Genomic DNA, 26,139 nt, shown 5'->3' with positions numbered 1-26,139 from the left:
ACACATCTAGATTATTGTGATGGCTTTTAATGCTTTCAAGGTGTAAATACGGGTTTCTAGATCCTTAAAGATGCCAAGGAGTTAGGAGGGGATGACTCAGCGATGAAACATTCACTTTCATCCCTGTGCTGGCACAGAGAGGTCTCAGCGTAAGACATCCACCTTAAGAGCAGGGTGATAACAAATCAGCCACAGACACTCTTGGCTTAATGAATACTGCAAGACAAAACAAACACGAGATGCTGCAGTTACATAAGGAGGTTTCAGAGGTTGGTGGTGTGTTTACACCTCTGAGGTTTCACACGGAAGGTGGGCGGCAGCCTTGAACGTGGAACGGGGACAGAGCCCCGAGGAGTGCCCGCAGGAGGGCTGCAGGATCTCCAGGGGCACAGAGGCTGAGCACGGCCACGTCTGCACGCAGGGAGGAGGGCAGTGTCAGTGCCGACACCTCAAGCGCCTGCAAACACGAGCTGCTCCCAGCGCAGCGGCTCCTGACAGCTGAGCATTGCTCTCAGCAGAGGAGGGCAGCGAGCGCAAGCAGCTCCTGCAGCAAATCAGCAGCGCTTTAATTAAATCCAGGTATTTCGGTCTGCGCTCGCATGGGGCTTTATGATCGTGATTACAACCAACATTTCTCTCTTGGTTCAAAGGAACCAGTTCACACCTGACACCGAAGAGCAAACGCCTCCAGGAAGCAGCAGCCTTCCCCGGCCCCACTGACCCGCAGTGCTCTGCACGCTGAGCGTTCTGCTGCCACGGCCCCACGCTCTGCTCCACCACACGCACAAGGGGCCCCCACCAGAAACACGGAAGGGGCTCTGGATGTCCCAGCACACACCCAACACCACAGCCTGCTCGGCAGCTCCCTGTGCCAAGGGATGCGGTGGCACCAGGCTTTGGAGCTGAGGGCAGAGCGGCTGGGAGCTGCTCCCCAGACAGGATCAGATGGGATTTGCTCAGGATGTGTCCTGTACGTCTTGACAGCTCGTTGGGAAGAGCAGCATGAAGGTGTCAGTGCTGCTCCCAGCGTGAGGCTGGCACAGCCAACACAGGTGGTAAAACTCGTGCAGGTGCTGGCTCAGTGCTGGGCTCATGGCCACAGCTCCTCCCTTGGGAATGTCAGCTCTGGCAGCTGTCTATGTGCTGCTCTCTCCCAGGTGTTATCTTCCTCCATCAGTTCTCAAGTGATGTAATTATTTAAGGTTAAGCCTTCCCAATCCAAACAGCATTCCTGCACATAATGCAGAACAGGGAATGCTGCCTCCTGGACACAAAAGAAGCTCCTGATGTGGGCCAGGAGCTGGAATGGCCATCACCACCCTCAGCAATCCCTGGACACCAGAGCTGCTTTGGGCTCTGTTGAGCATGGTGGTCAAAGCACACAGCAGCACTGCAGTGAGCAGCATGGAAATCTCAGACCGTGGTCAGCAGAGGTCATAAACACATCTCTAAAATCCTTAGCCAAATGTGTGTTGATTTTGTTGTTGCATCCACAATGACCCCCCAGGAGGCCCCTGTGGTCTCCCAGAAGGCTCGGTGGGATCCAGCAGCCTAGGAAATGGCTCTGGCTGGGTTTTCAGCAGGCTCTTGCTGCCAGAGGTATTGGAAAGCTGGTAGCCAGCCCTGCTGCCTTCAGGTGAGTGGACAGAGCAGCTCTGAATCAGACCTTTCAGGTGGAACCCATGAGACTCATGCTGGGGTGTCAAAAGCCTCCGGTGGCATAAGGAGAAAGGAGCCCATAAATACCCCCAGACATGTGCACCAGTGCTGGCACTCCACATCCTAGCAGCTCTGTAAGGGTTTGAGAATGCTCTGCCATCCCGGGCACCCAGGGGTGCCTCTGTGACGTTAAGCATAAATGGGACCAGGAAGCAAAGGATGATGCCTTGTGCTCCCTGTGGGCTCAGCACTGCTGGGAGCAGCACTGCAGGAACGCATTGGAAAGCATCAAGGAAAGAAATACACCAAATTATGGAGGACAAAAGATGTTCTCAACCCAATCCCTTCTGCACCTTCCAAAAAACCCCTCCCAGTGACAGCCCTGCATGGCAGAGCACTATTCCACAATTTCAAAAACACCAACGGCATCTTTTTCCCAGTACAAAACAGATGACAACAGAAGGATGTTCCGCTTCTCCCAAACGGCACAGGAGCAGTGCAGGGTCCTACCAGCAAACACGCTCAGCAGCACAACGCACAGCTGCTCCGTGCTCAGGGCCAGCACTGAAGCTCTCACCATTGGTTTTAATAGAGTTTGCCCCCATGCAGCTCATCATGCTGCCAGGCATCCCTCCAGCAAAGAGACCACCTGCATGCCTGGAGGGTGCCGTGCTGCAGTAAGGCTGCGGGAATGCAGGGTGCAGCAAAGGCTGTGTGCTGTGCACACGCAGAGCAGAGGAATGGACAGGTCACTCCCAGCCCCACTGCACAGCCCCATGGGGTCCCAGCTCCGGCCCCATGCTCTCAGCTCCTCCTGATCTGATTTAACAATCTGCATATGCCCCGAAGTCAAGGTGACTGACAGCCCTTCACTCTCATCCCTGCTCATGTAATTGCTGCAGCTATTCCTGTACACCGAGATGTCTAATCTTAGCAAGTCGGAGCTGCCTGGCGATACGGACAAACCGGGCATTTCCACGCAATTACTCACCAACACCACTGGCACTTACTTGGACTGGTAGAAGTCCTTCTTGTCTGCTGACCCCAGGCTCTGCAAGACAGAAGACAAAACAGTTATGTCCCTTTAACCCATGGTCGAGCAACGCCATTGATAAAGCTGTGTGAGCAGGAAGAGCTGTGCCTGGGCTATGTATATGCTGGGCAGGCTGGGGGCACTCAGGGCTGCCAGCTCAGAACCTCCATCCCCTAAAAACACTGCAGGCACAGCCTGCAGTCACCAGGGCTGTGCTGAGGAAGAGTCATGGCAGCAGCAGCATGAGGATGCACTGGCTCTGAGTCTAGCACATCCACATCTGCCACTGCGTGCAGCAGTGTGGCACCACGAATCAGGGCAGGCTGGAAGCAGGACAGGATGTGAGGTCAGCGGAGAGACCCACAGGCATGGGGACAGGTTCATGAAATTCTCCTGTCCAGAAAAACCCCACCAACGTGCAAAGTGAGGACAGCCTGACATTCATGTGTTACCACACACCCGCGCCTTCACAAATGGCACTACTGCCACCAGCACGTGCTGCTGGAAGCCCAGCGCCATCCCAGCCCTGAGGGATGAGGGGATGGGGTGGGCACAGGAAGTCCCCCACCGACAGAGGGATGCACTGGGTGCAGCGTGACGCTCACGGTGAGACAGACAGACAGACGGATGGATTGATGGATGGGCAGGCAGACAGATAGGTGTTCGGACGGACAGACAGACAGACAGACAGACAAACAGACCCACCAAGCCGAGGCGGCAGCACAGCCACCGCACCTCCTCCCGCTCCTGCTCCCAGGGACGGCCCAGCCCTCGCAGCCCACCAGCGCGGGGTCCCGGGCAGCGGCACCGGGTGGTCGTGCCACCGTCCTCTCCCCGTCCCCGTCACCACGGCCGTTTGTCGGCTGGAAGGAGGCACGCCGGGCCCGGCAGCTGTTGTAGTTTTGCTCCGTGGTTGCCAGGCAATCGCGAAGGCGAGCGCCGAAGCAGAAGCGGGGCCGAATGCTAATGGGGACTGGGAGCGCTCCCTGCCCAGCCCCGAGGAAGGCTCCGGGCGCTCAGCGCAGCGGCCCCGCAGTGTCCCTGGGCAGCGGCCGTGCTCCGGAACACTTCCCTGGGGCTGAAGGCACCCACCCGCCCCCGGCCCCGAGGCTGAAGCCAAACCTACGGCACAGGCAGCGCGAAGCTGGGGCTGCACCGCTCTCGCTCTGTCCTACAGACTGGGACGTGGCCAAGCCCCGGCCTGGGCAGAGCTCGGTGGGCAACAGTGGAGCCCCACATGATGGGATGAGGGGATGCGAACGGGGCAGGAACAGCGCAGGGCAACGTGATGGGAGCTGTGCTGCAGCCGACAGCTGCACCTCACACCAAGCAGCTCCCCAAGATGAGGTGGCTTTCAATGATGTCTCTTCTATAGGTTGCCATGCTCCTCCTCACCGAGCCTTCCTCCAGCCTCCCACAAGCAGAGGCCCCTCTGCAGCCTCTGTGTGCACCGGCCTCATGGTCTTCCCCAGGAAAATATTCTTGGACCATCCCCAACCAACACGTCTCATTCTCACTCCATTCATTCAAAGCACACAAACTCATCGATGCTGTGGCAAAGGCAAGTCCCCATCCCGGGAACAGCACCCCTACATCGGACACAGCACTCCCACTGGGTATGTCATTACTTCCTTAGACTTGACACCTAAACCCGAGGGTGCTGGATCCTGAACTATGGCTACAAAGCAGTTCCCAAGCCATGAAAAATTCAGTTTCATCTGCTATGCAGCAAGGATCGTGGAGAACTGGTGGCAGCACCACAACCTGATGCATGAGGAATCCGCACCCACAGCCAGAGCCTGGCACCAGCAGAGCTCTGCAGGATGGCTACTGCTGTCCCAAGGCAGCCCAGAGCTCGAGGTGGCCCAGGACAAAGTTGGCACAGGCAAAGCTGGCACCAAGAGCCCCACAGCTGGCACTGAGAGCCTGAAAAGTGACACTAAGGGCCCCATGGCTGTCACTGGGTGCTCCACAGCTGACACTGAGAGCCCCACGGCTGGTACCAGGAGCCCCGCAGCTGGCAGCAGCAACCCCAGAGGGCAAGGAACGGGTTAATGCAAGCACGTTGAGCAGCTGGTTTTTAAGAGTCATGGAAAACTCAGGGGGTATTAGATAGCTGGAATAGAACAACGAGGCACTAGCTTTGGAGAGAGGAAAAACAAAACAAGAAAGCAGGGAGCTCTGTAATGATGGCTAGCCAAAACATCTCATTTGGAGCCTTATTAAGAGAAAATAGCAGTGAAGAGGGACAGCAGAATTCCAGCACCATGTCCAAGGAGTCAGGCCTGGAGCGGGGCCAGCAGCCGAGGCTCAGCTCCTGGCTGCCCTGCACCCCACTGGCTGACCCCCACCCGCCCCATGCCTCCCCACAGCCCCCACACAGCCCTCCCTGCCCACTTCCCAGAAGAGACAGGGTCTGTAGACAAGGTCTGTGCACAGCACACAGCCAAAACTCCCCCCACATTTCATTTCTTTCTCCTCAGCATGCACAGGGGTGAGGATGTGCTCTTGGCATCCCATCCATGTGGGATGTAATTGGAAGCCCTTTGGTGAGGAGCAGCGTCACCCAGGGCAGTGACAACCCCAGTCCCCCTGCTCCAACAGCTCTGATCCTGCTGTACTAACAGCTCCAGCTCCAGCTCCATTTTACCAATGGCCCTAGTTCCATTGCACCAATAGCACCAGTACCTCTGCACCAACAGCCCTGGCCCCGCTGCAGAATGCAGGGTGACCTCAGCTGATGGTGACAGGTGGGGAATTGTGGACAAGTGGCTGATGGAAGCAACACTGAATGGATGGATCGCCATAATGAAGCAGAGTGGGATGAAGCAGGAAGGGAACACAAAGCCTGCATCTTCAGAGAAACGTGCTGGCACTCAGCAGAGCTGAAGCCATCTCCAGAGAGGGGAGAGGATCAGCATTTCTGGGAGCTGTGAGGACACCAACCAGATCGGCCACGCAGAGCTGGGCAGAGCTGCTGGCATGCAGGGAGCTGGGATGAGCCCCACTTCCCCCACCTGTGCCAGGGGACTGGGATAGACAGAGAGTTCCCAAAGCAGAGCAGAAGATGGCCTGGCACACTCCTCTGCATTCTGGGTGGAAAAATCAATCTCTCCTGCATTGGTACAGCCTATGGAAGTTTTTATCTCTGCAGTTACACAACACAACATTGAACATCGGCCGTCTCACACACATCTAGATGCGGATCTGCTGGCTGCCAGGAGAGCCACATGCCAAGTGGGGGGGGGGGGGGGCTCTGAGAGCTGCAGATCCACAGGCAAAACAAACCCAGAGCCCCAGAGGGCTCTGCTGATGCCATAGGAAGAGCCTGGTGGTGGGGGGGAGGTGCGAGCATCCCTGTGCTCAGTGCAAACCCCACACCGCAGCGTGAGTCACGTTCCACAGGGCCGCCGCGCTGCTGCCACTTGCTCATTTCATTGATGACTCAGGGCTTAGGAAGCACGTTTGAAATCCCTTAATGAAATAATGGAGAGAGTCATTTTTATCGGCATGTATTTTTAAAACAAAGCCTTGAGTGAGGCTTGCGCCTAGCTCTGCCGTTCCTCTCCAGAGATGGAGGTGAACAGCTCTTGGACAGAGCCCAGAGCGCTGGTGGGGCAGGAGCAGCCCCTGCACGTGGCACATCCCAATGGAGGTGGTGGCTGGGAGTGAGGATGCTGCCTGGCTGAGATGGAAGGGCTGAATCCCAGCATGATTGGGTCAGAAGGGCCCTCCCAGCCCCCAGCCCCAGCCTTGCCGTGGACTGTGCCCCCCAGCTCAGGCTGCCCAAGGCCCATCTGTAGCCATGGGCACCTCCAAGGTTGGGCACCTACACCTCTGAGTAGCAGTGCCAGCACCTCACCGCCCTCTGAGTGAAGGATTTCCCCCATTTTTGGACTGCTGGCCAATGTGACTAAGAAAATGCTGCCCCAAGCAGGGACAAAGCCATTACCACCAGGACCCTCTTCCTTTCCCTACACCAGCATCACAGAGTTGGGCCAGTGCTGCTGCCATTGCTGTGAGAAGAACAGTGCTCCACGTGATGCTCAGAGCCTGCCTGAAAGTGCAGTGTCACCAGAAACACCAAGAGGGAAAGAGGTGCTCAATGACAGGGCTTATGCAAGCATCAGACATGAGACCATTGTAAAGCACAATGCTGAGCTCTGAAGTTGAGCCTCACTGGGAAATAACAGCCACGGGGCTGGGAACCAGGCAGCACGGAGGGGCCGAGGCAGTTCTGCATGATCCATTTATTCCCACCAACACGCATCAATCCTGCTGCACTTTTTACTCCCTGAAATGTTGCCAAGCATGATCTGAGCTCATCTTTTTTTCTGGGCAGTGTCCCTGGGAGAACTACATTATGAGCAAGGGCTGAAGAAGCCTCATGCAATTGTTCAGAAACGACACCAAAACGATGCCCAAAGACGAGCAGCTGCTCGCAGGTGGCAGCTTTCTCAGTCATCCCAATAAAATCTGGCTCAGCGCTCCCAGAATAACCAATGCCCACACAAACAAAAGGAGAGACAAAAACCGAGGGAGGTTATTTTTTTCCATGCTGGAAGAACACTCCGCAAAACAAAGCGGTGGGCTAATGCTGATCGAAGCCCACCCCCCAAACCCGTACCCAGCGTGGCACCCAAGCGCTTGGGCCAAGGTGATGGCAGAGCTGGGGTTGTGCTCTGCAGCCTCACACAGCACCGCATGCACCAGGGAGCCCAGCGTGCAGGTGCCAGTGGAGCCCATCTTCCTCTCTGCCCCACTGGGGATGGGGGGCAGCTGCCCAGCCCCTGGTGCTCAGCCTGGCACACAAGACCCATGGCAGCTCCTCCCTGCTGCTTCCCTCTGCTGGCTGCAGCTGCTGGGACACGACGGCACCTGGGTCATGGCAAACCATGCTGGGGGATGTAAGGGTGGAGCGGAGCCCTGCTGCAAGGGACTGGGGGTGGCAGCTGGGTATGAGCCAGCACTGTGCCCTCAGAGCCCTAAAGTCAATGGATCCTGGGTGCAGCAAAGCAGCACGGCCAGCAGGGCAAGGAAGGAGATCTGCCTCTCTGCTCTGAGCTGTGAGACCTCCTATGTGTCAAGCTGAGGTTGTACAGCATGGAGAAGGCTGTCCCAAACCATCATTGCTGTGTGTGAGCTTGTATGTCCGTGGGAAATCCCCCCAGGTGTCACACACTTCTCCAGCACCATCCCTCCCCCGGCAGCCCTGCAGAAAAGGACGCACAGTTCCCCACGGGCCTCCCTGTGCCACGCTGCTGCTGCCCCACGTACAGCTTCACACTGCACTGCCTGACCACCACTAAGTGCTGAGGCACCAAACTCCATCAAGGAAGCGCGAGACACACTGCAGAATAATTTGAAAGCATTTTAAAAAGCCCAGAGGGGGAAAAAGCTTTTTGGAATGTGTTCTCAATCTCATTAATTGGGAAGACAGCCTTGGAGGGGAAAGGAAAAAAAAAAAAAGATTATATTCCTCCCCAAATCATTATCCACTCTGAAGAGTGTATCATATGAAAACAGTTATATAAAAGAATAAATTATATTTGGAATGGCAGGAACCCCAGAATAAAGCTAAGAACTCTGGTGTTCCCATATAAAGATAGGAGACAGTTATCTGTTCCAAATTTTCGAGTTTTCTGCTGTGCCAATTCAAATTCACTACATACCAGCATGGCCATATAAAGGGGACTCCACCCATGCAATCTTGGAACGAGCTGTAATCCCCCAAACTATCAATTTAATGTATGGGGATACAAAATGAGACAAGAATGTACTGACAGAGAGCACAATCCATTAGCTCCGTGGCAGAAGGCACCAGAACGTGTGCGCAGGAACAGCTATTTAAAGCCACATTTGCATTTAAAGACCGGATCTGAAATTAAGATTTCTGCACGCAGACAGTGTCGGTTCTGCCAGTGAAAAGGCCATCTCTGAATCCAACGTGAGTTTTGTTTTTCCCTTTATTTTCTCCCCTTTGCTCAGCGTCACGTTTCTTGGCCGGCGCTGGGAAGAAAGCGGCTCAGGGTCGGGAGTTTCCCATCTCACCATGGCTGGGTGCAGCCTCCCAGCCCGTCCCACTCGGGTTGCCCCATACCAGCATGGTGGGGATCAGAGCTCTGGAGCTGCTGTTCTGGGGGGCTGGGGCTCCGGCTGCCCTCAGTGACACTGACGCAGCCAGAGGGGCACACAGAGCTGCAGGGACGCAGCGAGCATGGACAGCTCTGCACTGCTCTGCCCCTCGCCCCCTGCGCGCACCGTGTTACATCCCAGGGGGCCAAAACACCCCATTTTCCTGTATTTCTGCAGGTGCAGTGTGGTTGCAATGAGCCACATCCTGCACCGAGACCCTCCCACCGGCCCACAGCAGGATCCTGCTTTTTGCTCCAGCACTGTCTGCCCGATGGGGTGCTCCTGCAAGAGCTGTGCATGGCAAGAGGCAGCACAGGGTGGCACACAGCCCCCACAGGGAGACTCCCCAGCCCAGGGATGGAGGCATGGACAGGCCGTGTCAGCTAAGTGTTTCCATTCAAGCCAGACAGTGACTAACAACTCCATTAATTTGTTACTCAGTTAAATTTCTCAGCCCCACAAGAGCCAAATGGTTGCTCCAAGCGAAGAAATCCTGCAAGACGCATTCCTTCCTGCTGTCCCAGGAATACCCGGGGATCCATCACTGCAGGACAGAGCTGACAGCTCATTCATCCATCACGAAGAACAACACAGTAACCTTTCCTTTATCCCTTTTCCTCCCCAAATGCCATTTACTGGTGGCTAGAGCTCGCGTCATGCTCTGCAGGGCTGTTTGAGGTGGGGGCTGAGCGAGCTCCTCGTGCTGCCACTGCTGCGCATCAAACAAATGAGAAAACAAACATTTGTTTTATTGGCGTTACGGCTGTCAGCACAGGCAAGGAAAGAGCGTGGTCTGCAGAGCATCCACCTTCCACCCCTTCTGCATCCAACGTCACTGCATGCACCAGCTACACCCGGCAGTGCTTGGAGGCCCTTCTGAGCTCCCTGGAGGTACGGCACACAGAGCTCAGCTCAGCACTGCGATTGGTGACATATCAGTCCAGTAAATCCTTGCACAGAACACAGATCTCTTACAAAGATCTCTTACAAAAGCCCAGTACTTTCTCTTGGTTGGTAAACGTGCAGCCCTGCAAAGCCCACAGCTCCAGCATCCCCACAACACCAGGTGCAATGCCACAGGGCACAGAGCAGAGCTGCAAACCACCCCGCAGCACACCACCCTCCCCAAGCCCTGCTCCTGCAGCTCTCAGCCTGCAGACCGCTCTCAGCGCATCGCCAAACAAGCTTACAGGACCTCCTCAGGGCCATGGGGATGCGAGTGCCCAAAGCCTCAGAGCCAAACCACCAGGACCCCGTGGGTGTCCCCTAAGTGGACCCCACACGTCTCTGTATGGTGAGACACCGGCTGCAGCACAGCCCCCAGCCCAGCTCACTGTGTCCTGCAGCTCGCTCCATCCCACGTCCCACAAGGGGCACTGACCCCTCCAAGTGCAGGGCAGCACCCAGTGCCCACACACCCCCTGGCAGCAGCTCCAGCCCAGCCTTTCATCTCGTTCCTTGCCAAGGCATTTTACCCTCCCGGCCTCCACCGCAGCCAGATGCTTTGGTTCACTTTAGGCTTTTCCCAAATGATATCCCGGGGTATCCCAGCTCTGCAAGGCGCGCTGCTCACCATCTCTGCTATGCTCTGGTCTTCACAAGGGCTCCGGCTTCTTCTTTCTCCTCCTCCTCCTCCTTGTCCCCTCCCTGGCTGCACAGCTGCCACCCGTTCTGGCTCCATTTCACGGTCTCTCCCCACGATTACAGGGCAGCACAACCACCCCAGGTGAGCTGGCAATCACAGACCTGGAGGCAATTTCCATGGAAATGTCCCCTCCCAACTCAGACGTGGGTTTATCTGCCTGGGAGGAGCATCCCACGCCAGCACTCCACAGAGCCTGACCTGTGCCTTGCCATCCCAAGATGCAGCAATGCTCCACAAACAACAAACTGCCCATTCACTACTTTCTTCCCTCCATCCCATGGCAGCCCATGAACTCACCTCCTCCCTTGCTGGCTCCACAGCCCCCAGTCCTGACCAGCAGCACCAGCCCCCTGGCACTGGGTCCCCACAGGGTCCCCAAGCCTCAGCCCCAAGCCATCGATGGGCAGAGCTGCTTCAAGAGAAAAGCACACATCTGTCTCCATGTGGGATTGTAACGGCAAAGACCTGACTGGGAGAAAGAGATGTGATGGGCATTTATCAAAGCTGGGATGAAGATGAAGGCAAGCTTGGACCCCAGAGCCCAGCCCTGTGAGCCATCCCAGCCCCACACAGCCCCATCCCTATGAGCTCCAGCACAGCAGCTTCCATGGGGCACTGTGGCAGGATTTGTGGCAATAGCACAGAAAAAACAAATGTGCCAAGGATTAGATGACCTGGCAAATCACAAGCATGGCCAAGGATGGAAAACCAGCAGTCTGTGTCTCACTATGGCACCACATAGTATCCCTGCAGACATAGCAGTACCCAGCCCTAGAGGGGCTGTGAGAAGTGCTCATCCAAAGCACCCCAAGAACGATGCACAGAGCTGCTCTGGAAGCAGAGCAGCTTCCAGGGGAAGCACAGCACTTTGTGCCCAGGCCCTGGGGAAGCCCACCCGCATTCAGGCAGCATTTGGGCTGCTGCGAGGGAAGAAATTAAAGAAATAAATCATATTTTGTTCATGCTCAGTAAACACTCGCTGGAGAGCCGTGATTCAGCCTTGCATCTGCTCCTCCCCGGCAGGAAGCCACAGTGCTGGTTACTGTGGTGGCTGCAGGGCATGGGGAGCCCAGGGCTGGCACGGGGACAGGGATGGGGACAGGGACAGGAGCAAGGGATGGGGATGGGGACACAGAGGTGGGTGGCATAGCCGCACATCTGCAGTGAGAAGGCTTTGGTGGGGATGCGGGGAGAGAAGGCAGCTGGGAGGAGAGTGTTTCAATGGGGAGGACGCACCGGGCAGCCTCTGGGGAATAGGGGGGAGTAAGGAGAAGCTCAGGAAAGGAGAAACAGGGAAGAGACGAAAAAGCTGCTGGGTAAGGGATGCAGGAAGGGAAAAAATAAAAGGGAAGGAAAAAAAAAAACCAACAGTTGAAATCCTTGGGGAGTTGTGGAAGAGAAGAAAGCGCACAGACACGGCAGGCGCGCCAGAGCCAGAGCCAGAGCACAGGAAGCGCCTAACGAGGCTGGAGACAGAGATACTACCGTGCTGCTGACATCATGCCGCGCCGCAGCCCTTTCCAAAACAGCTCCGAGCTGCAGCGCGGGGCACAGGCAGCGTGCTGGGAGATGATGTGCTGGGAGATGTGCTGGGAGATGTGCTGGGAGACGTGCTGGGAGCTGCCCTCGGCCAGCACGGCCCTGGGGTCGGCAGGGAGGGGACAGCGGTGGTGTGGGGCTGGGTCTGTGGGAAGCGGCATTGCCAAAGGTTTTCTCCAATTGATACACACACAGTGAGACGTGAAGTCCCTGTTGTGCAAAAAGGTGAATGCTCCCAACAAACAGAGCCAAGGAGTGAGAAACGGCGGATACAGAGACCCAGAGGGCAGCAGGGCGCTGGGGAGGACCTTTGGACTGGGCAGGCAGCAGTGCCGTGCAGCTCCCAGTCCTGCACCCTCCCGAGGTCTGCATGGGACGCCCACACCGAGGGCACCCAGCAGCTGCTCTCCCAGCACCTTCTGCGGGAGAAGGGCAGGTGGGAGAAATCCATCGTGGAGCTTCTCTTGGCCCCGGAGCCGCCCGCACTCCCAGCTCCTTGCTCCCAAGCCCTGGGGCTGCCTCCCTGCCTGGGGGGGCTGACTCACGCACCGGGAGAAATTAATAAGCACGCACAGGAGAAGGCTCATCCCTCCAGCAGCAGCATGAATCACGGCTCTGCTTGCCTGTCCAACGCATTGTTCAGCACTGAGTCAGTACTGCTGTGCAGGTTAAGAAGGGCAGAAATTAAAAGTGATGGCCTACGAAATGCAACAGCGCTGAGAAATTATAAGGCAGTGCTACTGTAAGAAAGCTAATGGGACTGCCCACAGAGCCCCAGAAAAGACATGCTCTGTGCTCCAGCTTCTCACCAGCTGCTTCTTTGCAGCCAAATCCCCCCAGTGCCCCAGTGCTCCCCAGTCCCCACGACGAGGGGCAGCACTGTGCATCCACCACCTCTGCACTGGGTGCCTCACATGTGCAGCCCTGGCTGGGGGGAGAGCCCTAACTGAGCAATGTGTGTCTCAGGGCTGGGTGCCATCCCCAGAACAAAAGCTCTTGTCACTATTTTCCACCCAAAACAGCTTCTGCAACACAGTGGTCCATCACCACAGCAAGTACAGTGATGTTTAGAAAGTACATCGTAACCTCAGCATAGAACAAGAGGCTCCTGCACCCAGAGTCCTGGGTGTTGCTGCGGAATGGCTGCTGTGAAGCACCTCGAGTGCTCTTGAAGCCCTCACCCCCAACAGCCCTCATGCTTTGTGAGTTTGTAGGTACTGAGCGAGTGCACCAATATGGGCTGTACTGCACTCAGAATGGGAGCAAAACCCGAATTCGTGGAGCAGAGAGAAACAGAGGAGGAACCCAATTTGGGAAATGGGGTCAGCTGCTGGGCTGCTGAGCATGGTACATGAGCATGAGCATACCCTGGAAACATGCACTGTGCTTTAAGTGATCCCTTCTGATCATATCAGCCACCAACGACTCTCATCCCTCTCCAACACCAGCTGATGGATCAACTTTGAAGATACTGTGCAGCAGCAAGTTCTGCAGGTTACGTCCTCTGGTACAAGAAAGCACTGCCCCACGGCAGCGCTTCACTCGCTTCCCTGCAGCTCTGCCTAATGGACTTAAGCCCAAGAGAAAGATCAAAATGTCTCCAAGGACGCTGTGACTCACGGTGCCATCCCACACCATGCGAGGACCTCAGGGCAGCTCCCACCCACCACCAGCACCTCTCCTTTGCCACTGCAGGGCTGGGGGCAATGAACACAACGTGACGCACACTGCTCCATCCCACCCAGCAGCCCCAGAGAAAGCTAATCTGAAGGAGCCATCAACGGAAAACAAAACAAAATCTGCTCAGCAAACCAGCGAGCACCAGAGGACCCATTTTCTCCGACAAGGACCCAATTCAGCTCTAAGAGGACAGTTATTATGTATTAAATGAATGGCAATCGATTATTAAGAGCGCATTCATCGGGACTGGGTAAATGTGTAAGAAGATACCCACCTATTACATAGCTGTGAAACCACACTGAATGCGCTCCTAATGACCAACTGGTATTTACTTAACATTCAATATCCATTGCTAGGGAAGGTCTCCCTAGATTTAATAAGCCTCTGTTATTTTATGTTTAATTAAATACCGTCCACTATTAAAAACATATTTAACTGAGGTCAAAACCAGTAAAAACTGTATCTTATAACACAGCTGCTAAACCTCAAATATCTCCTTAATGATTAATTGGGATTTAGCACGATTGCTGTCCGACCGAGAGCACGTGGAAGCCAGAAGCTCCAAGATTCAAGGACAAAAGTGCTTTGCTTCTGCAAACAATTCTGCTGGTTGAATAGTTTGGCTAATAGAAACGTAGCAGGGCAGTGGGAGCCTCAGCCCAGTGTAACCCAAGTTTGGAAAATTCAACATAAAGCACATCCATGTGAACAACACCTGCACAGCCGAGTGGGGAGCTGGGACACAGTGCCCCAAGTGCAGGGAACCCCGTGGCCTGGGGTTCCTGCTCAGCTCTATCCCAGCTCTGCTGGGAGCATCTCAATGGAACACGTCCAGTTGGAATTGCCAATGGTTGAGATTGCCAACGAGTTGGATTGCCAATGGTTGGGATGGCCAATGGCTTGGATTGTTAATGGTTGGGATGGCCAATGGCTTGGGATTGTTAATAGCTGGGATGGCCAATGACTTGGGATTGCCAATGGTTGGGATGGCCAATGGTTTGGGATTGTTAATGGTTGAGATGGCCAGTGGCTTGGGATTGTTAATGGTTAGGATGGCCAGTGGCTTGGGATTGTTAATGGTTGGGATGGCCAATGGCTTGGGATTGTTAATAGCTGGGATGGCCAATGACTTGGGATTGCCAATGGTTGGGATGGCCAATGGTTTGGGATTGTTAATGGTTGGGATGGCCAGTGGCTTGGGATTCTTAATGGTTGGGATGGCCAATGACTTGGGATTGCCAATGGTTGGGATGGCCAATGGTTTGGGATTGTTAATGGTTGGGATGGCCAGTGGCTTGGGATTGTTAATGGTTAGGATGGCCAGTGGCTTGGGATTGTTAATGGTTGGGATGGCCAATGGCTTGGGATTGTTAATGGTTAGGATGGCCAGTGGCTTGGGATTGTTAATGGTTGGGATGGCCAATGGCTTGGGATTGTTAATAGTTGGGATGGCCAATGGCTTGGGATTGCCAGCAGGCTGGTTCCGTGGTTTGTCACCCACAGCAGCTCCTCCAGCAGGAACCAGCAGTGCTGGGAAGGAGCTGGAGCTGGATTTGCTACGATGGCATAAGCCCTGCCCTCTCCACTCCATTCGTCATCGGCATCACTGGGCACAGGGACAGCTGCGGGGACCAGGGCCTCTCAGCTGGGGGAAAGAGGCTTGAACAGGGAGCAGGGAGAAGTTCAAAGCATGTCAGCACTTGGGAGAAAGCCATTCCACCTCAATGACCTCCTGCAAGAGGATTTGATTCTCGTTGTTTTCATTCTGAAAACCCTTCAAAGTAAAATCTGATACTAGCAAAGAATTAAATAGAGCAGTGCATACCCACACAGATTGCACAAGAAAACAAAATTAAAAATAGAAACAGCCAGAACAAAAATGAATGCAGAAGAAAAGTTCAGAGTGGAAATCCCGAGGGTCCTCTCATTCTGTAGTTCCCTCCTAACCTCAGGTATGTGGTGGCATCAGGGTTAGGCAGCAGGCTGCATGCTGCGATCCTGGGATGTGAGTTAAGAGCCCAGAACTTCAGCTCAGCACCGGGCAAACCCAACTGCAAACATGCTGTGAGCTCACAGCATTGCTAAAGGAATTGGACCATGGTGCAGGAATTTAGTGAGATGTCTCGAGCAAATGTCAGTCCTGGGCAGCTGGATGGGGCTGAGACAAGAAAAGCTCTGCCCCAAATCATATCCTAAGAGCAACTCATCATCCTGCCACGAATGTCATTCCAAAGGAATAAGAAGCCATCGCTGGCGTCTGACAAGACATCATCTGTGCACCGAGACGAGGCGGGTGCTAATATCCATACTGAGCAGGCACCTCTGGAGGAAAATGTTGAGATAATTAAGTGCTTCTAACACCTGAAGGGATCCTGGAGTCCCAGCAGCGTACCCCGAGGGATGTATCACAAAGAGAGCTGGACGCTTGCCTCTGCCTCATGGCTGCCAGGCTGGCAGCTGCCTCTCCAGGTGCTCGAGGGACAGGATGGGAATGAGAAGGATCCCGTGGGAAGATGCTGATGGAATAACCGTGTCACCAAAGTCCCTCACCTCCCGGATCTCAGCACCCGGAGGAAAGTCCACTTGGTCTCTTTACTTCCTTCTCCAAGTACTGATTTATATGTATACATAAATGCACAAAGTGCCTATTTGCTCTTCACAACAGCCCTCCCATGAACTAGCCATACCACAACAGTAAGCAATCCATGGCAGATACCATCTGTGTTACTTCAAAGCCACGCAACACATTAAGCAAATAGCAGAGGTGTCTGTCTGAGGAATATGGTGATGAAGGACGTCTCCATCTCCAGATCAGCCTTGGGGACCTGCTGTGACATGGAGTGCTGCCCCGAGATGCAGGGCAAGGAATGTAGCACCCAATCTGTCCTGTCTTATTCAGGAAAAGTCAATGGATGGGAAGAATCAGGAACAGCTCCAGAGATGCCTCCCTGGTCCAGCAGAAGAAGGAGACACCTACTGCAGGCATGTTCATCCTGCCTGCTTCCCTTATGTCAAGGCTCTCTGTTCATCTTCGTGAGTTCATCTCTGTTTGACTGACTCTACATAAGTCCCAAGAGCCCTGCTGAAGTCAACAAGCCAACACTGAATGTTGGTATCTGTGAATGACTCCTACTGGGCATGGGAAACCTCAAGAGCTGCACTTGCACAAGTACAAGGGTTTGTTTGTTTCAGTTCACTTCTTGGTATCCTTGCCACACTAAGATTGCCATGAAAGATGACTAAGGAGTACCTCTTCCACCAACAGAAATAGGGTTGCATGGATGTCCTCAGCTGAGGCTCCAGGCCACGTTCCATAAAGGGCTGCAGGGGCACCATGGATGTGTGGGATGAGGAAGCAGGGCTGAAGCAGCCCCTCTGCTCCCATGGCAGCACGACAGCAACTCGGCCAAGGCTGAGGGCAGGCCAGCCAAGGCCTTGGGGGTCAGACAGACAGCAGCAGGGGGGTCACGGCAGAGCCAAACCCCACCTCCATGCCTCTTGCAGGTTTCTTTCATCCCTCGAGCCACAAGTTTCACATCTTCCTCCGTTAGCTGCCTGCAATGCAGTCATAGGCTCCAGTCATCTCTGCAGCCACCGTTCCTCTGCTGTTTTACGCAGCCCATGGCACACTGGAGATGCCCACTTCTCTCCATCCCCCGTGTAGAAAGCCTGGACACGCAGCCCAGACACCAGTGCACACCGAGAACTCCATCCTGCCCCAACCACAGCAGCATAGCACGGCTTAATTCATTACAGCCTGCAAACCGCCTTGAGATTCTCCCCTGCTCTACAACCCCAGGGCTGCTATTTGCTTAACCCCGCCGAGCAGACGGGGCAGGCACCCAAAGCCGCAGCAGCACTGGCTGCTTCAGCCGGCCCCACGGAGCTCCAGCAGCAGATGCATTGGCTGCTGCGAAACAACAACTTCCTTCTTTCTTTTTGCTCGAGTTAGCTGGGGTTTAGGCTGAGATTTCAGTTACGTTTTGCGGCCCGCCTTTCTGGAGACAACTACCCGCCTGATGCTGGGTGAGAGCGAGATGTCTGAGACCACGAGCAGTTGTGTTTATTTGGGTTCCAATCTTCCAATCATTCAAAACCCTGGGAAAATGAAGCTATGTTGCTGGGGTGAAGCTTTTGTTTTGAAAATCGGCTTCAGTCTGGGGGTGATGCGATGTCTGTCAGCCCCTGCCTTCTGCTCCCTGCAGCTCTATGCAGCACGAATCCGCAGGGACAGCAGCACCGTGTGGCCCCCGAGACATCCGGGGAGCACGCACTGAGCCTGCCCTCTGCCAGAACCCGACACCGCGCCGGAATGTAGAAAATTGCAAATGATACTTTAATTCCACAGTCACTCACCGCCAGTAGCTCCGGCCATGGGAAATACTGGGGTAGGCGCACGGCTGGGAGCGCCCGCACAGAGCACAGCCAGCAGAACCCAACGGGCTGGAACTGGGACGTATGGACCAACACTCCCAGCATGGGCAAGTTGTGCCCACCCAGTGGTCATTCCAAGTGCTTATGCCCAGATCCCGTGTCTCTGTTCAGCCATGGCACCTCCAGACCCTGTCCCATCCGTGGGGCAGTGCCTGCGTCCTGCATCTGCTGCTCCCCAGGAACCAGGAACTTGCGGCTTCAGGACTTGTCGCCTGTTTTTCCTGGTGCCTGGCGGAGCTCTGGAGTGATGTAGAGTCATAACAGAACCAAAATTAAACACAAGACAATGTGGAAAACTCAGAAAGTCCACGTGCTGCCCACCAGGAGCATAAGAACTGCTGCGGTTGGATTTATTGTCAGGGTAATTATCAGATACAGGAGGATGTGAACTCCAAGCTCCCTGGGGCAGTTTGGAGCTGGATTTAATACTACACAGAGCTCAGCCAAAAGTGTTACAAGAGGAGAGGGGCAGCACACTGGGATGAGGGCTGCTCTCACGTTTCAGGAACTTCCTGCTCCAGTTTCAGATCTTCCTTCCTTCCTCTTAGCTGTCCATCTCAAGTCAGTGGTTTTGGAGACCAAGGAATAACACGATTCCCTGCTGTCGCTCTCCAACAGACAGAGCTCAGGGTTCCATGCCACTCAAGGGTCAGGGACAGGTGTGCCCAAGTGGGTGCCACATCCCTTGGCTCAGGACACCTCCCTCAGCCATGTCTGCACCTCGGGACGGTGCCAAGCATCCTCCTGCCCACCACAGCTGGGAGCAACCAAGCCAGGACCCAGCCCGCACCATCCCATGTGGCAGGAGGGGCAGCAGCTGGTGAGGTCCCATTCACAGAATCATAGAACCATCAGAGGATGACTTGGTACTTCTCCTGCTGGCACAGCCACTGTGGCCCTATCATCGTGCCCACACCAGTAAGGTGGTGCAGGTGTGGATTAGGTACCCACAATGCAAAAACTCAATAGCGTGCAGCATTAAATCCTTTGGTACCACTGCTCCCTAAACTGAAGTCTCTGCACCACAAACATGGGAGCCCTGAGGTGCCAGTCCTCAGTCCCCTACTGAGCAGGGGATGGAGGTTGGGGGGGGATAAGAACTCACAGCAGGGAGCAGGAAAGCTGTCACCAGGCAGCTGTCACCCTGCTGCCACCAACAGGGACTGTAGGGACCAGCAGGGCCACGTGCTGCACCCGCTGCTTCCTTCCACACCCCATAGCTCTGCTCCTGTGGGGTTCCACCTTCAGGCAGATCTGTCAAAGTGGAAAGCAAAGCTGAACCAGGGACGCTTTCAGAGATGTACAGCCTGAGGGTGAGCGCAGCAGCGTCCTGGTGCTTGTGCCAGACCCAGCTCCCACAACCCCCGTGTGCCACCTGCAGCACGCAGCCCCGACGTGTCCAGGGCAGGATTCTCCCTTCCAGCAGCACGGCCCAGGGTTTGCTTTGTGCTCTGCATAGAGAGGAGAGCACAGAGGAGAGATGAGAGAAGCGTCACGCCGTGCAATGGAAGAGGGTAACTCGAGCTGTGGTCTACCCTACATTCCTTGTGGCTCCAGCTCCCCAGCCAAAACAAAACCAACATTTTCCTTTTTTTTTTTCCCTTTCCTTGAGGCCAAATAGGAGGAGGGAGCACCCCCGCAGCACTCAGCCCAAGTCCCTCTGGCTGGGACACAGCTCAGCTCCGCCAGCTCCCAACACTGCTCCCAGCAGCATGAAGACCAGACCCAGAGTCCCCCTGCAGTGACACCTCCATACCACAGCAGGTACCCCCGCTCCCCTACCACCTCCTAAAATCTTTGGCATGTTTATGGGAAGGCTCCTGCTACCCATAGTGCCCACAGGGAGCCATGAGGCAGGGTGCTAGGAGGAGGGCACCGAGCTTCTGATGTTCCATCCTGCACCATCCCATCCCACCTGCCAGCAGGATCTCGCTCTCCAAACTGCCGCCCACCCCATCCCCAAGCAGCAGATGCATTGGGTCGGCCTTGGCTTGGCCATACAGCAAGACTGGGTGCTAACATCCAGGTGTGAAGCACCAAGAAGTCCCCGTGTGCTTGTGTGTGTGCATTCAGCATCTGACCCCTCCATGCTGCCCCACTGCACAGGGTTAGAGCTCACATTTGGGCACGCGCTGCCATTCATATCCCAGCCCCAGCCACGGACCAAGGGGCCCCAGTGGGCTCATGGCAGCAAGCTGCAGACACGGGAAAGAGTTAACGCTTCCCCCAGCTCAGCTCGTACGCTGTTATTCAATACATTATTGACGTTGAAAAGTCGTCATGTTACAATCCAGCAGTCCACGAGTATTAAGAGGAAAACAGAGGCATGCAGAGCGAGACACACACCGCGAGCAGTGGGCCCCTCCGCGCTGCGGTTACGTTGCTGCACACAAACTCCTTTCCCAGACTTGGTTTCCTCCCCCACCTCTCCCATTTGGTGCAAAACCCACCCGCTCGCTTAATGCCGCTGTGAATCCCCAAATCCTGCTCACAGGAGGGATTACCCGGGGGGGGAACGGCAGCCGTGGGCTGTTCTCAGGCTCCAGCGGCTCTGATGCTCGGTGGCTGACATCGGTGCTCGGGGCCGAAGCCTGCAGGGAGGGCTCCTGTGTGGGACCCTGTGGCCGTGCCGGGGGACTGAGGTGGCAGCAGGGCAGGAGGGGAAGGCAACACCTGCCCAACGTAAGGGCTGGGGCCGGGCTGCTGGGGCCGCTGCTCGCCAGCCACCGCACTCCCCGCTTGTATTTTATTTCATCCCCTGATGGGCGAAATGTGTCCTTAATTTGTCCTGAAAGAAAAAGAGGGCGAGCTGCGTTCTCACATCCAGAATGAAGACAACACGCAAAGCCCTTTAGAAGCCGGCGCCACAAATACGACGCGCTCCTTTTTCTAATTAGCGATGCTTTTCCCAGCAAGCAGGGTGGGGGGGCTGCACACCAGGCCCCACGCTGCTGCCCCTCGTGTCCCTCTATGCCCAGCTGGGCCCTCCCCACCGATCTGTCCCCAGAGGCCAGTTCTGGCTCCCCTCACACAGCGAAACAGGGGTTCATCTGGTTTCAATCTGGCCCCTCGCAGTAGCTGTCACCATGGGTTTGCTGGCAGGGTGAAGGATGCCTTTATGCAGCCCCTTGCCAAAGCGGCAAGCATTCAAACCTGTGGCTGCGGCAGACCTCCGGTGCCCCGCTGCACACCTTGGCCACGCGGGGCAGAGCACAGCGGTGCTTGCGATGAGCGGACACCGAGCAATGCGGCACGGGCAGCGCTTGCCGGGCTCCAGCCAGCACCTGCGGCCGCAGCGCAGCAGCGCGGGCTCTCCTGCTCCCCTTCCCCTCCCCCAGAAAGCCCCAGGAACCGCAGGAACCACAGAAATGCATCCCCGTGCTGCAGAGCCTCCCTGCGAAGGGCACGCTGTGCTGCTGGGGAGCTCTGCCGCCCGCACCGCCTGGCCGCCCGCCAGCCTCTGACAGCAGCTGTCACATAAAAGCAAACACTTAAAACCATTACATTTTACAGCAGTTTATCTTGAACGCCGCCTAAGGTTTTGACGTCGCTCCACGATGACCGAGTTCAGTGGGTTCCCCCTGCAGCCCCCTCCTCCTCCCGGCTCGCTGTGACGCCACGGCACAACGCTGAGCTCACAGCTCACCCCGTCCCACACAGGACCTTCTGGTGCAGTGACCGTGAGCTGCGTCACTCCATCCCTGGGCACAACACAGCCAGCAAATAGCAAACAGCCACTGTCCCGCACCAGGGGACACAACCCCTTCTGATGCAGCTCCCGATCCCATTGATTTTTAGGACTGCGAGGGCACACTGCTGGCTCATGTCCAGCTGACCTCCAGCAGTACCCCCAGTCCTTCCCAGCAGGGCTGTGCTCCATCCTTACATTCCCCAGCTTGTACTGACAGCAGGGGTTGCCATCACCCAGGTGCAGACCTCGCACTTTGCAGAACCTCACGCGGTTCCCCTGGGCGCACTGCTCAGCCTCTCCGGGTCTCTCTGGATGGCATCCCACCCCTCAGCTCTACTGACCGCCCCACACAGCCTGCTGCCATCTGCAAACTGCTGACGGTGCACTCAATCTCAGTGTCGGTGTCACTGGTGTTAAAGATGTTAAAGAGCACCAGCACTGAGCCCTGAGGAACACCACTCATCACTGATCTCCATCCGGACGTTGAGCCATTGACCACCATTCTCTGGGTGTGATCTCATAACCAGTTCCTCATCCATCAAATCTTTTCAGTTTGGTGAGAATGATGTTACGGGGGACTGTCTCAAAGGCCATACTGAAGTGCAGACAGATGACACCAGTGGCTCTTCCCCTCACTGATGCAGTTACACCATACAAAGGCACACGGTTGGTCAGGCAGGACCTGCCTTTGGTGCAGCCATGCTGCTTGTCCCATCACCTTCCTCTCTTCTATGTGTCTCTGCAGGAGGATCTGCTCCATGATCTTCCGTGGCATAGAGGTGAGGCTGACAGCTTGGCATTTCCCAGGTTCATCCTTTCTACCCTTCCCACAAATGGGTGTGACATGGCCTCTTATCCAGCCACCAGGGTCTGCAGCTGACCAAGCATCACCAAGAGCAGCTTGGTGACTGTATCAGCCAATTCCCTCATGACTCTGGGATGCATCTCATGGGGACTCAGAGACTCATGAATGTTCAGGTTCCTGTTGTTCAGGTGTTCTTCCTGGTGTTCAGGTCTTGGGGCCATGAATTCAGCTAAACACAAAGCACAGCATGGCTGGATGTCACCCGCTGTCCCCTGAGCACTCCCCATGCATAACGCACTTCTGGGTGCCCCTGAGTGAGGAACTGTGGAGCAGAGCCCCCAGCTCTTGTGGTGGGGGAACAGAACTGCCAAAGTATCCTCCTTCGCTTCCGTTCCATTTGGTGCACATCTCACACAGTGCAGATCAGTCATGCGCAATTTCCTCAAAGAGCACACAGTGCTGGCACAACCCTTACATCACTGGGTGTTTTCCCCACAGCTCCCACTGTTTCCTGCACTCCTCCTAATGACGTGACTTCATTTTTATATATACACATATATATTATTTCTAAGCCTATTTTCTAACCAGTTTGCCAACAACTGAAAACACACCGCAAGAAGAGAGCAAGAGCCCCAAACCAGTGCCTGATGCCTCCAAACCAACACATGGGGCTGGGAGGGAAGCGAGGCGCAGCCCCAGGAGTGGGACAGCTGGCACAGGCCCTGTCCCATTCCTGGGCTCCCCTGCCATAGCACTGCCATCACAAATGCACTGTGCAATGAGCTGATGTCCTTCCTAGGACAGGGCTTCGATTGGTGTCACCGTCACAAGCAGCCTCTCATTCTCCGCCCTCCACGCACATGTATAGATGTGTATGTATACATATGAGAAACCTTATTCGCAAGGAAAAACAGCAGCAGGAAATTAAAAAGGTTCGTGTGACAGTATGAGCATGGCTGTAAGGCACACCGCCTGCTCCCTGTGCAGAGCACACTGCCGTGCTCACACACCTCAGCTTTTCTCTGAGACATTTCTCTTCACCACTTTTACTTCTGCTTCCATCACTGCAGCTTTTGCTTCTTAAGGAGCAGGTGAAAGAACAAGGGCATCACTCAGCCCCTGCACACACATGGTCTCAGCAACTACTGTCAAGTTCTAGGTGTGTCTTTCTAACATCCTACAAGTGACTCTGCTTAGCTCAGGTACCTCATGGGGCTGGGGCCGTCAGAAACCCACTGAAGGCCAAATTACAAACAGAGCAGTGGCACCGACCCCTCTCCATCCTGATCTGCACAGGTCCCACAGGACAGCCCCCAGAGCACTCCTCTGAGCATCACCACGCAGCAGCAGCCATCCTCAGGCCTCCATTGGCCTCACAGCGTGCAACCAGGAGAGAGGAAGGGAAACGGGACCTGCAATGGGTTTGGCTCCGTGGGAGAGGGGAGGAGGGGATCGGGGAGGAGGGGTGAAGCAGAAGTTTGGGAAAGCGGGAGCCAGACAGCCAGGGGATTTCGCTCCGCTTTGCCATCGCCCTGAGTGCTCCATGGGGTTGGGAGCAGCGAAACCCGATCGGCCGTTAACCCTGGAATGCGTGGAAATGACAACTGCGCATAACTCCGGGGAATCTGCAACGGTGCCCCCGCGCCCGGAGCGGCAGCGCTGACCGCGCGCCTGCGGCATGAGCTCATCGCGGGGCTAATACCCTCCATGAGCCCAGCCTGCAGGAATGCGCCGCGCTTGGTGCCGGGGGGACGCGGGGGGACACCCACCTGCCCCGTCCCCTTCCATCCCTCCGCCATCCCCTGTTTCCCACAGGTCGCACGCAGCCTCGCCTTCCTCTCATTTTCTGCCTTGTGGGAAGGGGCTGAAAGCCTCGGGGTGCTTCCTCTCCCCACCCCCCCAAGCCAGCCTGCTCCCTGACACCGCGGCACCGTTGTCCCATGCGGCGGTGATGCACAGAGCTGCCTGCAGCGTTACTGCCCTATTCCGTTTCTCCTCCTCCTAACTAAACCAGCCCAGACTCACTGCCACTGGTGGTGAGAACCCCGTGGAGCAGGAGCCATTGGGACCAGCCGCGCTCGTTGGGCATCTCTCAAACATCGGCACATCCTACTGATGGCAGCTCATTTTTGGGACGGGATAGAACAAAGGAGGAAAGTCAAACCGGACCTGTCTGTCCCTTGCATACCTCATGTGCCACCTCTGGCAGCATCTGTCCAACATCCTGCCTTGATGTTGGACAGGCGGGGCTTCATGGGGCTGAAATTTGGGTGACGTGGGGCTGCTGGTGCCAATGGGAGGCGAGGTGCAGGAGGCAATGGGGATGCAGGGGTTTGTAGGGTGTTTGTTACCTGCAGGGTTTGGGGAAACCAAGAGGAAGAGCTGTGCCCAAGGCACTGGATTTGAGACAACGGGGGCAGCCCTGCTGGGATCTCCTCTGGACATCACATGTTTATGGACATGGTTGTGGGGGACCTCCTAGAGGGGCACATCCCACTCTCACCTTCTCCTTCATCAGCGTGGGTGCTTCCCACAGAGCCCAGGAATGTGGGGCACATGTGGGAGAGGACCTGGGGACAGCCAGCAGCAAAAGGTCATAGTGCTGGGATGCTGCAAGCCAGGGAGTGCCAGTGGATGGGTCGGGGGGTCAAGGAAGGGCTGTGGGACCAGGAAGGGCCTGGAGGATCAAAATCAGACCCAGTGTGTCACACAGCCTCCCCTGCCACTGTATGGGTCCTGGGGATGAGCTCTCTGCCAAGAGCTGAACTTGTGGAAAAGGAGACAGTGCATCCTTGCAGTGGGGCACAGCATTAACGACAGAAGTCAGTCAGGTAGCCAGGGTTTGGATGCAGCTCTGAACTTCTTGGGCTGCCTCCAGAGCGGAGGCACTCCTCACCTCCTGACTGCCTGATCTTTCAGTAAGAGCCCCACAACCAAATCCCCTCCCTTCCAGTGTGGGAGGCTCAGTGCTGAGCCTCCAATGTCCCCCACCCAGCAATGCCAGAACAAAGCAAGCTCTGAGCTGAGCCAGGACAAAGGTTCAGCCTTTGCCTGCAAGGCCAGGTCCCTAACACTGTGGCTGGGCAGGCCCTGGAGCAGGAGGGCAGCTGCCACCTGAGGGGCTCAGTGCTCCTGCGACTGCATGGGGAGGGTCGTATGGCCATGGCACAGCCCCAGCTGCCTGCAGGCACCAGCAGGGTGAGACAGGAGCTAAGGCATCTAACCACTGTGGTTCACACCCAGGTTCAGAAGAGATTTAGGCGATGCTGGGCTTAAAATGCCTTCATTGGCTCACCTGCTGGCCTTGCTAGCAGAGCATCCAGGCAGGGGATGCTGCCACCAGCTCTGCACCGGCTCAGGGTTAGGGTGTTTTGCAGCTCTGCCAGAGCACTGCAGCTCCAGGATGAGATGGGTCATGGAGCACTGACCTCTACCAGCACTCAGGCTGCCCACAGGGTGCCAGGTTGAGCTCCTTGTGACACTGTGAGCCACCCCAGCACTGCCACGTGCTGATACAC

At 55.8% G+C, this 26,139-nt stretch overlaps 1 protein-coding gene and 1 long non-coding RNA gene across 14 annotated transcripts in view; one reads left to right on the top strand and one right to left on the bottom strand.

The window, feature by feature from the left end:
• LOC100550253 (ankyrin repeat and fibronectin type-III domain-containing protein 1-like) overlaps window positions 1-26,139 on the bottom strand; it is a 134,255-nt gene that overhangs the window by 40,969 nt on the left and 67,147 nt on the right. For 11 of the 13 annotated variants that reach the window (XM_085237142.1, XM_019620578.3, XM_085237145.1 and 8 more), the window contains one exon: window positions 2,670-2,710. In XM_085237142.1, coding sequence (XP_085093268.1) covers window positions 2,670-2,710 — 41 coding nt within the window. Of the gene's footprint in view, window positions 1-2,669; window positions 2,711-3,397; window positions 3,620-26,139 lie in introns of those variants that run through there. The other 2 variants (XM_010719880.3, XM_010719877.4) reach the window with 1 other exon arrangement.
• Window positions 8,365-11,432, top strand: LOC146543275 (uncharacterized). The gene is made up of 3 exons (XR_014886858.1): window positions 8,365-8,639; window positions 9,005-9,420; window positions 10,535-11,432. It is a non-coding gene; the product is annotated as an uncharacterized LOC146543275 (long non-coding RNA).

Source organism: Meleagris gallopavo, chromosome 16, assembly GCF_905368555.1.
Source record: "Meleagris gallopavo chromosome 16, MGAL_WU_HG_1.1, whole genome shotgun sequence".
NCBI classification, from domain to species: Eukaryota; Metazoa; Chordata; class Aves; order Galliformes; family Phasianidae; genus Meleagris; species Meleagris gallopavo.
This window is presented reverse-complemented; position numbering and strand designations above follow the sequence as displayed.